This window comes from Eutrigla gurnardus (assembly GCF_963514095.1).
Source record: "Eutrigla gurnardus genome assembly, chromosome: 6".
In the NCBI taxonomy this organism is placed as follows: Eukaryota; Metazoa; Chordata; class Actinopteri; order Perciformes; family Triglidae; genus Eutrigla; species Eutrigla gurnardus.
Window position 1 is genome coordinate 7241980 of NC_139920.1, and position 16768 is coordinate 7258747.

At 41.2% G+C, this 16768-nt stretch overlaps 1 protein-coding gene across 1 annotated transcript; it reads right to left on the reverse strand.

Moving 5' to 3' along the window:
* Positions 1–3677: 3677 nt before the first annotated feature.
* Positions 3678–16535, reverse strand: LOC311014639 (protein shisa-like-2A). The gene is made up of 3 exons (XM_084011358.1): positions 16329–16535; positions 5110–5246; positions 3678–3889 (listed from the first exon to the last, which is right to left on the reverse strand). The coding sequence occupies exons 1-3, from the start codon at positions 16508–16510 to the stop codon at positions 3702–3704; spliced, it is 507 nt and encodes a 168-aa protein (XP_083867484.1). The 5' UTR covers positions 16511–16535; the 3' UTR covers positions 3678–3701.
* Positions 16536–16768: the final 233 nt, after the last annotated feature.

Consider the following 16768-nt stretch of genomic DNA (forward strand, 5'->3'; position numbering starts at 1 on the left):
ATATAAAGAAAATGATTTAATTACCTTTCCCCCCTCACATATATTGTTAAATTGATGCACAATATGACCAGGGATGTGATCTATATTGTTAAAAAAAAAGCACATACTTAATTAATTGCACAGTGTCTGTCAAATAGTTTTGTTGCTGTGAGAGGAATCATTAGAGTTGAGAGATTTCAGTCTGGACCAGGCTGGTAGACCGATCGACCGATGTTGCCATTCCTATTGTTGGCAACTACACTGTAATTATGGCTGTTGAATTATAGGGTGCCCAGAGATGCTCCACTTCTAAAACACTTCCAGTGGACATATGAAATTAGACGGTTGTGAAGCAGCTGAATCGAGTCTGGTGTTGGAAATGCATGTGGGACAAACTTAATCTACAGCCGTGGTTACACTTGTCTCGTCACTGTTTAACAAGGACTTTTGTCATCCAATCATGCAAAGCGTTAACTGTCAGGTCTGTCCTCTCCGAGATCAGAGCAATAGGATCCCATCGGCCAGACATCCTTCCCAGATGGCCTGGCTCGCATTGATTTTGTATCTCAGAGAGATGTGCGCAGCATGTTGACAATTCATCAAACGGAAAATAAAAGCATTAACATAACAACATAACTGGGGGGCTTATATTGTGAAGAATTTATAGGAAATGAGCTGTGTGTTCATCACCATTTAGTTAGCTAATTAGTCACTGCAATGATGAAAATAATGTTTTCAAAGTTGTTGTGAGAACTGTAATGGTATTATGAAGTATTCATATCGGGACTCAGTATCACCAAGTACTGAAATGTAACTACTGAAAAACAGTGCCTCCCTATTGATGACCAATTTAGGGAGGTAGCATACCATTCAGGATATACTGTATATTGTCGGACACCCGACCGCAGTCCTGTTGAAAGTTTCACTCATCAAATTCTCGTAGGATTTGATTTGGTCTCTTAACAGCGTTTAACATTACAATTCCTTGAGCACCGAATTCATCAGTTTATATTTTCCCCAAGGTCTGACAAGCTAAGAGCTGACACCTCATTCTCTCCCCAACAATAGTCTTTTTTTCATAATGGGTCTCTCTTCCAGATTAAATTAAATGTGCTGCCACTAGTTGCCATGCAAACATTAACCTGATATTGATTGGCAGTTTTCATTCCAAACCTGAGAGATGCTTGTCGAGCCGAATAGTCTTTTAAATGCTGTGAAAAGTCTTGAAATGGACCACCGATAATTAAAATATAATGATTGCATTTCATGTCACGTTCAGGGGGCTGCACAAAATGTTTCTGAGGGCCGCCATTGAGCAACCTTTGTTGCGACAATGGTCTACATCAGAGGTTCTCAATGTGGTGTCCGGGAACCCCTGGGGATCCGCGACCCATAGCCAGGGGGTCTGCAAAATAATAAACTATAAATTACAAAATTGTGTTGTATCATTAAAGGCGCCATATGTAAGAATGTGGCCAAAAACGGTACGACACTCAAATTCAAAACACTGGCTGCGTTTCGGATCGCATGCATTTGCGCCTATGCATGCACGAGACTTGAGAGGATCCGCCCGAACTCGTCATAAACACGTCAAGTTCCCACCACGTCAAGTCGGACACAGGTGCACTTCACAGACTTTTAAAAAAAAATTTGTGACGTTTTTATCCCAGAATGCCTGGTTTTGCGAGGCAAATGCATGCGCCTAATGATTAAGTAGATAAACGGTCCGTCTAGGCTACGTTGCGGACATCCGACTTTCATTTTGAAGTCAACAATCGCAAAAAGGATAACGAGTCGTTTCCCATTTTTCGCTTCAAAATAAAAGATTCCGTTTTAAAACGGAAAAATGACTTGTATCCCGTTATTCGTTTTAAAAACGGAGAAACGGAAAACGACTCGTTAACTGATATTGTGTTAATGAATGGGATTCGGGGATTAAATAACAGTGCCATTTTTCATTCCAGATTTTGCCGTAGGCTACGTCTTTTTTACCCGGAAGGCGCTGTTATGCCGCGAAATTACCTGAAAGCCCATTTTGAGACATTTAGGGGGAGCTCTGAAACACTGTTCATAAACGCTCTGACAGCGTCTGACGCTCGCGTTTTGAAGTAAACCTACTGTTTTAAACACACACCAAAAGCGTTATGACGCAGACATAAAAGCGGAGCCTCCGCCTCTTCGCAGCCGCCACTTAGCTGTTGATCCTGGGAGCCGCTCCGTGAGTCGGTGTCCAGCTCATGGAGCCTGCTAACAACAGCGATTAATTAACATAGTGTAGAGTTATGATTAGCGTAATGCGTAAGTCTCTCCTGCTTCCTAGAGCTCTTTTGGGTTTTGCTGCCTCCGCCATTGTGGCTCAGTCGAAACTGGGACTCTACCGAGACTCTACTGACTGCAATGATTTGTAGACGCCGGTGGGTGGCGCCACGTGCCAAAACATGTTTTCAAAACATAAACATGATTTGCGGTCCGCAAAAGATCTTTTTAAATGTGAATATTTTGGCTGTACTGTTGTTGTTGGTGAGTTCAGTATGTTATATGATCATTATTCCTGAGTCTCTATGACATATTAGGATGATTTTACAGCCAGTTGCTTTAGATTTCTTACATATTGTACCTTTAAATAATGCATATCTACAGATGGGGACCATTTGCACCACTAAAACAGGCATATTGTGTCCATTACTCCCACCCACGTTAACTTTGGGTCAATAGAAACTCTGATATGATTGTGACACATCATGTCAATCCATCAATCACACTTCACTCCCGCTGCTGCTTTGCTTGGCTGAGGCCTTTTAGCCTGCTAGCTAGCTGGTGACCATGGAGACATATTTGGGTCAGTCCACATCGTCAACTGATGCTGAGGCCAAATTGAGAAACTATAATGACAGTTATAACGAGTTTGGTTTTATTGAAAATAAAGGGACATGAGACCAAAATGCGTCATGTCTTCAGGTGCTAGCGAACAAAGGCATGCAGTCAGCCAAGCTAAAGCCACATCTGATTACAAAGAACCCGGAATTTAAGGGCAAAACTGAATAACTTTTCAGTAGAAAGAGCGAGGAATACACTCATCAGCGACCACGGATGGTGAACCTGGCCACAACTTCAGAGAAAGCCCAGAAGACTTCGTATTTGGTCACTCAACACCGACGGGGTGTGTCCGCCTGGACTTTGCAAGTTTCTTGCACCGCGCAGGCACGCGCAGGCACTCCTCCCGTCACTCCCACCCGCGCAAGTGGAAAAGAGGGAGGAGAAGAAGGCGTGAGTGGGAGACGAGGAGGAGACGAGGCGTGGACTGGGATTAATACAGCCGATTCAGATCTTCACCAATCAAATGAGCTCCTCTCCTCTCCTTTAATGCGTTAGGGGAGGTTCAGTGCAAGATCCGTCACTTGACAACCCGATGACAGAAGCAGCGCCGCCGCTCCCACCACGCGCATCACGCGCTGTGCGCGCGTATCATAATAATAACAATGCCGATATTATAAAAAACAGGAGAGAGAGAGGGAGATGTTTTGGTCCGAGAGGCTGAGTTTCCGTTACGCGTGCCATCTGCCTTTGATCTGACGTCAGATGCGCCGCCCTGCGCTGCGCCACGAAACTAGGGCCCAAGAACTCATACTGCCAGCAGCGGGTGAAATGTGCTTAATCTGTTTCACGATTATATTACAAAAAGTTTGAGAACCCCTGGTCTTCACAGTCAAATGTCCAGAGCTCTATGTAGGACCTTCGACGTTGATAGATGTCACTGTCGCCATGAAACAATGCTGGAAAAGGCGGTCAGGGTCCGGGGGCTGGTTGTCACAGTCCAGCTTGCCCCTCAGGAAGTATTTCCTGAGGCCTTGAGGACCAGCTGGGGCACCGGAATGGCTCGGTCCTGGTCCTTGTGGATTCGATGTAGAGTCTAGAAGACAGAAAATTCACTTAGAGACTTGCGTGTGAAGATCCAAAGAGACCAAACAGTTGGGTTGGGTTATATTCACCATAGTTTGATCGCCCTGTCGACAGCAGATTCTCGACTACAACATAGTTCATGGTCAGAAACTGGTGCTACAGGCTACACGTGGCTGTAATCTGCCACTAAACAGAAGAAGTAGACATTGCCAAACTGAAACAAAACAGGTCAGCTTGGACATCTTTAAATGGGGGATCTTCAGGACTTTGGTTCACTAAAGCCTTAATTAATTTACTTAATTTACTAAATGAACATCATGCTGGATTGAAGAAGACTTGAAACTAGAGATTGAGACAATAAACTCATGTTTACAATGTTTACACAGTAATAAATCAAGTGAGAAGTAGGGTCATTTTTTCATCGACTTCCATCCAATCAGAATTGGTTTTGCAACCAGAGGAGTCGCCCCCTGATGGCCAGCAGAGATAATGCTAGTTTAAAGCACTTCAGTCCAAAATGTCCTCACTTCATCGTTTAAAGGCAACACTTTCTGTCATATTGCTTGAAATCATCGTAACATACCGATAGGTGTATGTACATTAAAGACATATCAAAGTTTAAAAAAAAGTCCTCTGTGGTGGGGGCAGGAGTGTCAGAAGCACATCCAATTATTTTCTTCAGGCCATTTTAAAGACTTTTATTCAAACAATTTAGAACAGGTTATGCAGAACATAGCTAGCGCTGTTGTGCTCCTCGTTCCAGCGATCTTTCGTGTTGTACTTCTCAGTAAGGCAGTGCGTGTTCTGGGGGGCATGGCTTTCAACAGAGGTCTGAAAGAAGCAGGCAGGATCTTTCTGGTACGCCAATGCGTTCAAAGTCAAAGCATCTATATAATTGACTGGTTACCTGTCTGTCTCTACATGTCATCCATGTGATAGACTGGTTACCTGTCTGTCTCTACATGTCAGCCCTATGATAGACTGGTTACCTGTCTGTCTCTACATGTCAGCCCTGTGATAGACTGGTTACCTGTCTGTCTCTACATGTCAGCCCTGTGATAGACTGGTTACCTGTCTGTCTCTACATGTCAGCCCTGTGATAGACTGGTTACCTGCCTTTTGGGTCAGCCATTAATACATCAAGTCAAGAGGTTTCTGCTACATAGCTGTGTTTATGAGGAACGTGTTGGCAGAATGCTCACCACAGAGAGCCGGAGGTGCAGTCAGTACCTGTTGCTCGGAGCGGCAGTCCATTGTCCAGACCTCTGGGTTTGGTAGTGATGAACAGATAGCAGAGCACACACAGAGTGACAATGAAGGCAAGCAGGACCACAGCTGCTACAGACAGACCCACAAGAGCTCCAAGACTATTAAACAGAGAACAAAGACACAGCAGGACTATTATTCATTCAGCATGCTGGTCAACAGACAGGGCAGCAGATCAGACAAGATCAGTTCATGAATTGGATTTAAAATATGGACGCTGGTTGATAAACATTGCTACGGTGTGTTTCTTTTATCAAAAGAACATTCTCATTACTTCGTCAGCTTTGATGTTATTCATCTGGGGTTTGTCCCTGAGGACATTTTGAGCATCTAACACTTAATGCCTCTGATCTGACTAGATTTACCACCTCAATATTGCATGCCTCCGCTATCCAGTCAAGTTGTAGCTGCATCAATTAGTCTAAAATTACATCATTTTCATCCTATTGGACATCTGTGTATTTATCATAATTAACATATACATTCCTGCATTATGGCCACAAATGAGTTTTGTGAAATCACAGTTACCTTTGAGCACCACATTCCAATCAGTTGGTCCTTGAGTCCAAATGGATGTTTGTGTTAGGGCTGCAATTAACAATTATTTCCATTGTTAATTAAAATATTTTCTCGACGTGTGTCGACATGTTGTCTAACCATGGCTAGGTGGCTAATGCTACTTACTTTTGGTGATTCACAGCAGTAAGTTGTTTGTTTATGGTGTTTATGAAAATGAATACCTCTTTGGAAGATGTAATGCAGCAGACACATTTTACAAAGACTGTAAAGTATTTATTGTCATATCAATCGGCAGTTTACAGTTTGGTCACAATAACACAATTTGTGTGATGCAAAAAAAAGAGAAGGATTCACTGAATCCATTTATAAAGGTTCTGAGGCACAGATAAATGTCTCCGTGAGGAAAATGTGACTGATTATCTTGTTCATGCGTTACCATCATTAAAGGTATATAGGAGCTTTGTGAGCTGCTGCTTCCTTGGGCAGAGGGTCTGGGTCGTCGTTCCAGCCTGTGTGGTACTGCACATCTGTAGAGTTTCCAAGGCAACTACGTGGGGTTCAGACCACCACTCGATTGAACCATGACACATACTTTTTAATGACCTCCTCTTTGTCCGGCTGCTCAGACTGCACTGAAGTCCTCAGGGATGGGGATCTTGAAGATGTCATCGTGTTTGGTTCTGGGTCCAGAAACACTTTATCAAAGATGAGGTCCATCAACTCATCAACATAACCTTTGCAGTAGCATAAAAGATTACTTTTATCCGTGTGTACTGAAAGTAATTTTTACCATTTATTCTATTTATTATACATGTTCAACGATATATATAAATTATTTCTATTTTCACATGTTTATGTTTGCTTTTAATGTGTGTTTCCTGAAATTGTACAGGTTTATGGGTTTGTTTGTAATTGTTGGACTAAATGTCACAGCCTTTGGAGACAAGGACAGATCGGCATGTGGACTGGAGGAGCTGGGATTTGAACCACCAATCTTCCGGTTGGAGGATAACTCACTCTACATCTGAGCCAATAGTATCCTCTTCTTCCTTGTCATCCTCTGGATCCAGGTCCAGCGGAGCTATCTTTGATGATCTCCTTATCAGGGTGGATGTGAAACAGGGCAGGTCTGCTGCATAGTAAGCCATGGCTGTGCCAACACCAGGCCCGGCCCTAACCAATCTGGAGCCCTAGGCAAGATTTTAGGTGGCGCCCCCCTTGCATCGGCAGTGTAGTGTATATACTCACAAGAAACCGAATAGCTTTATCTTTGACCTTTTTTTTACTTAAAGAAAGCAAATTCACAATCAGAATAGTTAACAAGATAAAAAATTATGAATAAATAAATGAATACAAAAAATAAAATGAATATATGAAATACAATAATTTTTATATACATTCATAAATAGCCTTAAATCTAACTAAACACAAAATAAAACGTGTCAACAAGTTGCATAAAATAAATTAAAAATACAATATAAATAAGGCACTGCACAAAACAAGATATTAAAGGTGGGGGCAACAGGAAGCCCGCTTGATTCTGCTGCATCATGGCTGGGTTGTGCTGCTGAGGTGGAGGCAGCAGTGGTAGATGTGGTAGATGGCCCAGGGGTGGGATTTAGAAACTTCAACAGCGCATCTGAAGAGAGGAGTATGTGACTCCATTGAGTATTACAGTCTAATAATAAAAACATGATTCCAGGAATAAAATGAAATGATATAATATAAATGAAAAACCAAAGAGGTATGATGTTAACTGATATGCAAATTAGATTAGATCCAATTTATTGTCATCATTACAGTGAAATGCTGAATAGCAGAATGCAAAGTAGCAGTAATATATATGAGAATGTTATGTTATTTATGATTATCTTTGACCGAATCACAGCAGTGCTCATATTCAAAACAGCATTCTCTCTCATGTGATATTGCTTAATTAACATTAATGATGTGCACTTTAACAACTAGGCTTACAACTATAATATATAAAGGGGTGGAAAAGTGACTATTACCAGCAGGGCAAACGTTAGCTAACCAGAAGGCAATAAAAATGTAAACACCTGCTTAAAAGATCTAATACAAATGTCCCTGAGGAATGTAAGGTGGGAGTACTGTAATTACCTAACGTTACATTATTACTTTCCATAACAACTTAGCCCCCTCCACAATATTAACTGACGTTAAAACAGTCAACTAACGTTAGCTATTTATTGATTAGCAATTAGCGAATCATGTAACGTTATCCTAATGCTAAAAAGCCAGGTGTCTATCTGTAACAGACAAATAATTTCATGTAACGTTACCTCTGTCTTTTTCTCGTTTCTCCTCCTCTTCTTTTCTTTTTTTTCTTCCCTGGGCACCGGACAGTTTTGGCCGTTTTGACATCTTGTGTTGATTTTTTGATGTGGTGATGACGTCCAAAAAGAATCATGATAGGCTATGGGGAGGGAGGGGGCGCACCGTGCATGGGAGGGGGGGGTTGTAATGTTGTAACAAATATTATTTCTATTAAATACGCTTTGCTTTGCATTTTAATTAACGTGGGATTATTTCTTGTACCAACTTTTTTTTTGTTGTTTTTTTGTTTTTTTTTACCATTTGTGGCACTGGCGTGGCGCCCCCCGATGGACGGCGCCCTTAGCATTTGCCTATACGGCCTATGCCACGGGCCGGCCCTGGCCAACACCAAAGTCATTGGAGGACACAGTAGCCAGATTTGTATGTAGGAAAGAAACCCATGATATGACATCATAGAAACACGCATCCTTGTTACATTATCTGCACAACTACTAAATGGCTGCTTGTTCTAAAGTAGGTTAAATATCAGGCTACGAACCTGTACTTCGGAAAGGAGACTGAAGAGTCCTCTAGGTTCGCGTTGGTGGAAAAGGGACAGGTGGGGGGCAAAAATAAGCTAGGGGTCGGCCCCTCATTCAAGGACTCTGCTGTGTGTGTGTGTGTGTGTGGGGGGGGGGGGGGGGGGGGGGGGGGCAGCCTTTCTCATTCAAGGACTCCGCTGTGGGGGGTCGGCTCGGCTGGCAGAGTCCCTCATTCAAGGACTCTGCTGTGGGGGGTGGTCGGTTTTGCTGGCAGTGTCCCTCGTTGTTGCTGGACGCTGCTGGGAGCTGCTGGTCTGTATGCTGACTACATCATCTCAGATGTGGAAAAAGTTACTATTTCACTAAGAATGCTGTTGTGATGCACCAATTAACTCGTAAAATCCCTTTGTTAACGGTGCAAAAAGAGACAGAGAGCATAAAAGCATCTGCTAAATGCCCTAAATGTAAATGTAAGTTGTTTTTGAATGAATTAAACTTTCTGCACATTCAATACATTTCCCACATATCGGTTCTCTGAGAAGTTGTCATTTTTAGATTATGTATTTTGAGAGAAAAGAATGAAGTTGTAATTTCATGGGAATACATTTATTTTATTAAAAAAAATCGACCTGCCCTATAGTCTACTGTACATTACCTTATTTCTTGGCTATACCTGGTTTGTGACTCTTTTCTATGGATGAAACAAATGTATTTAGCTGGACAACTGAAACTAACTGAAGCTGTTAATTTCCCTCTATAATCATATTTGAATTTCATTCAATTTTTTCAATATTCAAATTATATTCAATTTTGTAATGCTCAAATTCAGTCTATTATTTACTACACTACACAGTTATACATTGCCAATGCCATTATCGGTAATGTGGTTGTTACTTCCTGTCCACTAGAGGGTGTTAGAGGGTGATAGATTACCACAACAGGTGACAGCTTCCTCGCTCAGTAATAATTAAGCTTACACACAAAATGAATAATGTCAAATAGTCAACTTTAATGGACTTTTTAAATCTAAAAAACATGGACAGCTCAGACGGCATCATTAATTAGACAACATTAGATTCCAACCAAGACAAACATACCCTGGTTTCACATTTACTATTCCTTTGAAATTTAAACACATGAGTGTGTGTGTGTGTGTGTGTGTGTGTGTGTGTGTGTGTGTGTGTGTGTGTGTGTGTGTGTCTGCTCTGTCTCCACCAACTGCATGAACATTAATAATCAAGAGTTTAAACAACATTGGCAAGATCTGGTCTTAAAGGTTTTTGGGCGACAAAACAAGGCGATCCATTTTCTGGATCTAGGCAGAGCGTTTATTGACTAGAAGAGAAAACCCTTTCTGCTGTAACTGAGCTCCCTGGGATGCTCAAGTAGCCCCTCCACCGGACAATGGTTTGAGGGTTTGAGGGTACCCACCCTTTCGGTGGGTAGTGGGGTGGGGAGAGTGGCCGTTGCCATGACTGCACTCTCCTCGTCTTCTTCCTCCATAATCATGTCAGCTCTGCTTTTACCTTATCATGTACCTCCTGCTGTTGGTCTCATTCCAAATGACTCACAAAAGCGCATACTTTTGGGGGAGAACCGCTGATGCTCTTGGAAATCAGCCACTAAAAAAATGCTTAAGCACTGCTCTCACCTACGAAAAAACCAATACGAATTAGAATAACTTCATGGCTAGCTGGCTAATTGCTAACAAGTTCATGTTACCGCTAGATAAACTGTATAACGTTAGCAATGCCCTCTCCTGTGTTATTAATGAAATAATCTAACTTAAGGCTAATGTCACCAGGTTATTCTAATTTCTATGACTCACCTGCTCCATAAGGGTCCACTTGCTGGCACTCAACTCGTGATGATTGAGTTTCTTCTCCATGATGACCGCTGCTACCGGAGCTTGTTCAAGGTGCCTCTCTACGGAGTTAATGTAATTAACCGCGTTGTATGAGGTGATGGAGAGAACTGACTGGCGACACTCTGCAATGTTTTTCCCACGATGTGGCTTTCGTTTTGAAGATAGTCTTGAAGATTTCAGATAGTCCTCGTCTATAAGATGTACTGTCACATAATATGCCTCCGTGGCTAGTGATTTCCAGCCATGTGGTCAGGGCAATCTTTTCTCCACTATCATTTTTCTGATGTTGTCCTTAGTTTTATTGTAGAGTTTAACAACATTTTGCTTCTTAAATGGTTAGGAGTGGTTATCTCTGCTGTCTGCCAATTCTGAGTGAGATTGTGATTCAGAAAACTTTATTGTTATATATATGTATATGTGAAAAAAGCATTCCTTTATGCGGGTTCAGTGCGAAGAGGGCGAGATTTGCTAACGTTAGACAACGCATTTATTAAAAAAAACAAACATATTTCAATATTAATTTCTGTGATTTTTCTCATTACATGCTGCCCAGTGTTCATTCATGCATGCAAAATTACTTTTTTTTGTGTCAAACTGACCATCTTCTATGTAAAACCAGTTAAGTATCCTTTGCATAAAACTGAAGTGAAACATTTTTTATTGTATCCCTGTACAGCTTGGCATCTGCAAAACCTGACTCTTGCGCCTTGTTGGAAATAAATACGTGTAAGACTGTTGTGTCTTAATTACATTATACTGCAGTATGTCACAGTTTACAAGTGTCTTGATCTTGGACCCTGTCACTGTCACAGACCGCTAATGAGACACTATGATGTAAAGTACATTATTACACTGTAACAAATTTCACTGTAAAATAACAGTAAATGTACTGGCAGCACGGACGCCAGTAATTTAATTTACGTTTTTTGGAGTACAGTATATGAACGTAAAATAACGGTGGGTGTTGTGGTTGTTTTACAGCGCATCTACTGTAATTTTTATCGAACAGTATAATACCGTTGGATTACAGAACATGACAGTAGGATAACTGGGTTATGGTAATTTTAAAGCACATCTACCATTATTTATTTAATAGTATATTACCGTATATTGGATTACAGTACATGACAGTAGGATAACTCTGGATTGTGGTTATTTTACAGTATATGTCAGTGTGTTATAAAATCTGCTATTTTTGCACCAATTTAAAAACAAAGTATGCAGGGCTTCTCAAATACCCAGCCCTACCACATTCATCCCGACAGCAAGTCAACATCCAAAAGTCCTACAATAAACACACAGCTTGACTTTTCTTGTATTTTACTAATGTCTTGTCTAGTGCTTAGAGCAGATCAGAAACACATTCAGCAACAACATGCAATTATCACTGTTCATCTGTGTGTGCTAACTGAAGAAAAGTAGTAGGATAAGCTGAGGACACAGACCTCTCACTTGAATAAAAATCAGACTTTGCTCGTAGTATCACCAGGGTCTCTACACATGAACACGAGTTGAGAACATTGTTTGTGTACACAGAGTTTACTAAAAAGAAGGTTTTTTAACTGCTCACAACAACTGGCTAATGACCATGGCTAATTGAGCTCAAGCTAGCTACAGAGCTTGCTTCTTAGCCCTTTTTTAGCAACCTGAACTCATGAAACAGACCTAATGAAACATCTGAAATGTCAACAGTTATATCATGAAATAATCATGCTGATAAAACAACACTGGACACTATCAATTTTGGGAGAAAAGCATAACTTTACTTTACCTGCTCTGTTGAACTCATGGACTGGACTTGAGGAGGGCACATGTCTCCGTGACTGAAAATACTGTTTCATGCTGTTAAATTACATGTTCTTATTTTTAACTGAGCATTAACTGTTAATTTACATGCGAGGGATGAACATTTAACAGTATTTTACAATTATTATAAAATACAGTAGGATACTGTTGTAAATCCGCCGTAAATTTACAGCAATTCGTTACAGTGATATATATATATATATATATATATATATATATATATATATATATACACACAGTAGCTCTTGGTGTAGGGAACGTTTCATGTAATTCCTGTGACCAAATCATCACAGAAAATACCATATTTTCCTTTATGGTCCCAGTTTATGTACATTTGTTCTTGTGACACCAGTCAAACCATAAGTCAATACAAAACATGGCTGAATTTAGGATTTTATGGAAATGACGATGCTGCATGATTAAATCTCCCGATGCCTATTCTCACAGACAACAACCCAGCAAACATTTTCTCGACCTGCGTCTAGATGAATCGACGTCGCGTCACGTCGTGACTTTAATTCGACTGTTTTTCAACATCATAAAATAATATCATGGCAAATATGACCTAATTAAATATGCATTTTAGAGCGGTTTAACTGAATAAACACTGCCAAAAAACGTTTTCTCAACCTGCGTCTAGATGAAGACGTCCAATCGACGTCGCGTCACGACGTGACTTTAATTCGACTGTTTTTCGACATGATAACATTAGGGGGAATACGATCTCAAAGAAAACATATTTAACTGAAAAAACACTGTCAAGAATGATTTCCTCTATCTACTGCTGTGTCGAGATGCAGATATCCAATCATGTCGGGACGTCTGATTAACGTCGGGCAGGTAGGTTGATCTGACGTCTACCTGAGGGGCTGAAATGACCAACGTCATTTAGACGTTGTTTCAACGACATATCAACGCACGAATGTTAAAAACTATTCGAAATAATGGAAATATATTCGTGAATTTAAGAAAATAATGTAGTATCATATTGGCAATGTGGGCTAAAATGTTTGTGATTCTAGCATCCATCTAGGAACTATTTTTCCTCGCGTAGTTAGCGCACCTAGCGGTTTCCTATGCATGCGCAAGAAGAACTTTGCAGCGACAGTTGACGAGGAGGAGACACAGACACCTGTGAAAGGTGAGTTACTAAAAGTACTGTAATTTAAAATGAAACCGTGTTTGGTAAGACATTATACGTTCATCAGTTGCATGTTAGAGTTTTGATTTTGTTGCTGCATCGTGTATTGTTACAGATAGCTGTTTTTTTGTTGCTTTTATCCGTAACCGAGCGGCGGCTAGCAGCCAAGTTAGCTGCCGTGTGAAACTAGCCCTGAGTTAGCTCACAGGCTACGTGAGGTGCTCGATGCTAAACCGAGCCGAACATCTGTGCAACTCTCGGTTTAGCATCGTTACAGAACCATAACACTTTAAGGGGCCGTCCAGACGGGCGAAAACGTTGTTTTTTCTCCGTCTTCCTCGGCATTGTTTCAAGAATATTTGCATCTCGGATCCACCTAAAACGCTGTAGTTCATATGCCAGGCCTATAGGTGTCGCTTGACATACAGCAAAAAACGGGACGGAGAGACGGAGCATGCGCAGAAGGTTTTCGCTCTATAATTTGTTCTTGCCATCTATAAAGTGCATTTAACATCTGAATAGGCGCTCTGTAAAAATGTCAATTTTTTTCTTATGCCCTCTCTCCAGCTGCTGTGAAGAGATGGAGTTCAAAGGCCACAGATGCAGAAATAGAGAGTGTGATTCAGAACCACCTTAAACATGCCCCAGCAAGGAGTGGGGGCAAGGGGCAGACCCCCACAGGACTGCAATACAAAGGAAGTCAATAAAACATTTGTTCCAATATACATGTTCGTTTTTTATTCAATTATTCAATACATAGATAACTCGTTACATATATCTGGTCCTGAATGCTGTCTTTTTTTCTTTTTTTACCTGAGATTAGTCCATGTACTACTTGTATTTTACAGTATGGGTGAACATTACTCGAGTATTTTTTACTTTATCACAGGTGAGTTTATTTACTATGAAAGTTTTGACCAGGTTCACCATTCCTGTGATATTTTAAGTTTGCAAATGTGAAATTTGCTGGTGTTGTCTATTGGACTTTTTGACCTCTGCATTTTAAGGATTTTTTTGCTAAAATTGATAAGTTAATTTAAATAGTTGTAGATTAGAGCATTAAGAATTGCACATGGATACAGCACAAGAGCTGTGCTTGTCATAGAATGTATGGATGTGGTAATGCCAGTTATGTAGGCACTAGTTGAAACTAGATTTAGGTAAACATTTTTAAATGCAATACATTACATGTGTATTTTGACAAAGGTTGATATGCCGTCGAAATGACGTCGGTCATGAGAACGGCGTCAGAAAAACTTTTAATTTCAGCACCTCTGGTAGACGTCGAATCGAGCTGCCTGACCGACGTTAATTAGACATCAAATAGACGTCACGTAGAGACGTTAAAAAGTCGTCTATATGACGTAATAATGACATAGATTGAAGTAGCCTGCTCTGTGAGCCGTTGATATGTCGTCAAAACGACGTTGAAACGACGTGAATTGATGCCGTCGAAATCCGACGTCAGAAAAACTTTCATTTCAGACGTCGAATCGACCTGCCTGACCGACGTTGATTAGACGTCAAATAGACGTCAAAATGTTTGCTGGGAAGTGCCATTCCGGATTGAATGAAAATGTTGAAAAGCGAGGCAGCCTGAAGTGTAGCCCTTAAGTGTTTAAATGGAATTCTATTTACCCATAATGCACAATTATGCAAAGCAAGCTAATTTCATGCAATTGAATTCCAACAGAGATTAGTTGCTAGAAGCTACCTGAGTTGTTCATCATATTTTAGTATCAAATATTATTGAATACTGTGATTTCACATTACAGTGTGATGTTTGTACCTAATATGAACTTTCTATAGACCTTGTTATACAGAAGACTCCGGCATAATCACAGAAAGGAGAGTCAAAAATATGCTGCGATTGCACCTTTGCTTTGCGGCGTAACGCCACAACGTGTCTCCGTCTACAAAGCATCCCGGCTTTGCGGAACCAGAGAGGCCGCGACATATCAAGTGCATCAAAACAACAATGAAAGGTGAACGTTTGCTCGTTTCGCATATTTACACGACTCTGAAGTTGCTGTGCATCATAAACCTGTTGCTGCGTACAATGGCGGCCTCGTGCGAGCAACAACTGGCATTTTATCTCCTTCGGATCGGTTCTGAGCTCGTTAAATTCTCCGGTAACACAGGTTCAAAACGTCACCGTCTGTCCCGGCTTGCCAGCTCGTTTCGTTCACAAAGAGGCCAGCTCGCCTCGGCACCGTCTGTTGCGGCTCTGCGACGACTGCCGTTGGTGTCTCAGAGGCAAAACATTCTGTCACCCCTTTCCGTCTCAGTACCATTTACAATGACGATGGGGAAAAAAGGAGTGATACTCATGCAACAAAAAGGCAGTGTAAAAGGGTCTTATGACTCAGTTCGCCCTTATTCCAAAATCACCTCGTTTGTTTTATCTAACCATGCACACAGATTTAGTTTTATTTACCCAGGTTTACTGATATCCACGAAATCTTTCCACGCATGTTGGTTGCTGTGCACTGACAAATGACATCCTCATCATTAACATTTTTCAGTTGAATCTCTGAAGAAACGGTCCTTATAAACAGATTGGATTATCTACAGAAAAAGTTGGAATGTATCATAAGTTCTTAATTTTTAACTGAATGAGAGGCAACATTGTCCCCAATCATTAACTGCTTAAGATGTGCATTAACAAATACCAATAGTTATCTGTTTAATCAAATGTCTTCATCATCAGTCTAGTATCTTATCACAGCAAATTCTGCTAAGTGGAGTCCAACAGGAACAGGTGGCAAAATACCATCAACAGGTTTTCCTGAACACTCACCACTAACAAACAGCTGATTATTGGTTTGTTAACACACACAAGCATGTTTTTTTAAGCCTTGAACACAATCCTCTATTATTTTGTTTGTTTTTGTTGTTATTATTATTATTATTATTATTATTATTATTATTAATAAAATAATATTATTAATAATAATAATACAAGATCAGTATACTGCATGAGAAGTTGACCCTAAAAGAGCATACAATTGCATTGAGTCGCGTCGCCTACCTCAGCCACCACATGTATCCGTACTCGTAGGGGAAGAAGCTGTTGGGGTCATCGCAGCAGTACTTCAAGTCGCTGAAGCCGCAGCAGAAAAGTGCCGTGGCGCCACTGTCCGCTTTCGGACACGTGAAGCGCTCCACGATCACGTTCTCAATGCTGGAGTAACTTTCGCAGTCCGAGCTCATATCAGACGGACTGTCCGCACGTGGACGGCGGCGTGGTGCACAATAAAACGGGGGCTCGTGCCGCCGGTCTGTCGTTGCTGCATCTCCACATCAACGTCCAAGTGTCTGCAGCCTGGAGGTGGAGGTGGAGGTGCACCCACTCCCCCCCCCTCTCTCTTTCTCCCACCCCCTCTCTCTCCCGCCCGTCTCTCTCTCTCTCCCTCCCTCCCCCTCTCTCCTTCTCGCTTTCTCTCTTGCCTCTCCCCCCCCCCCCATCTC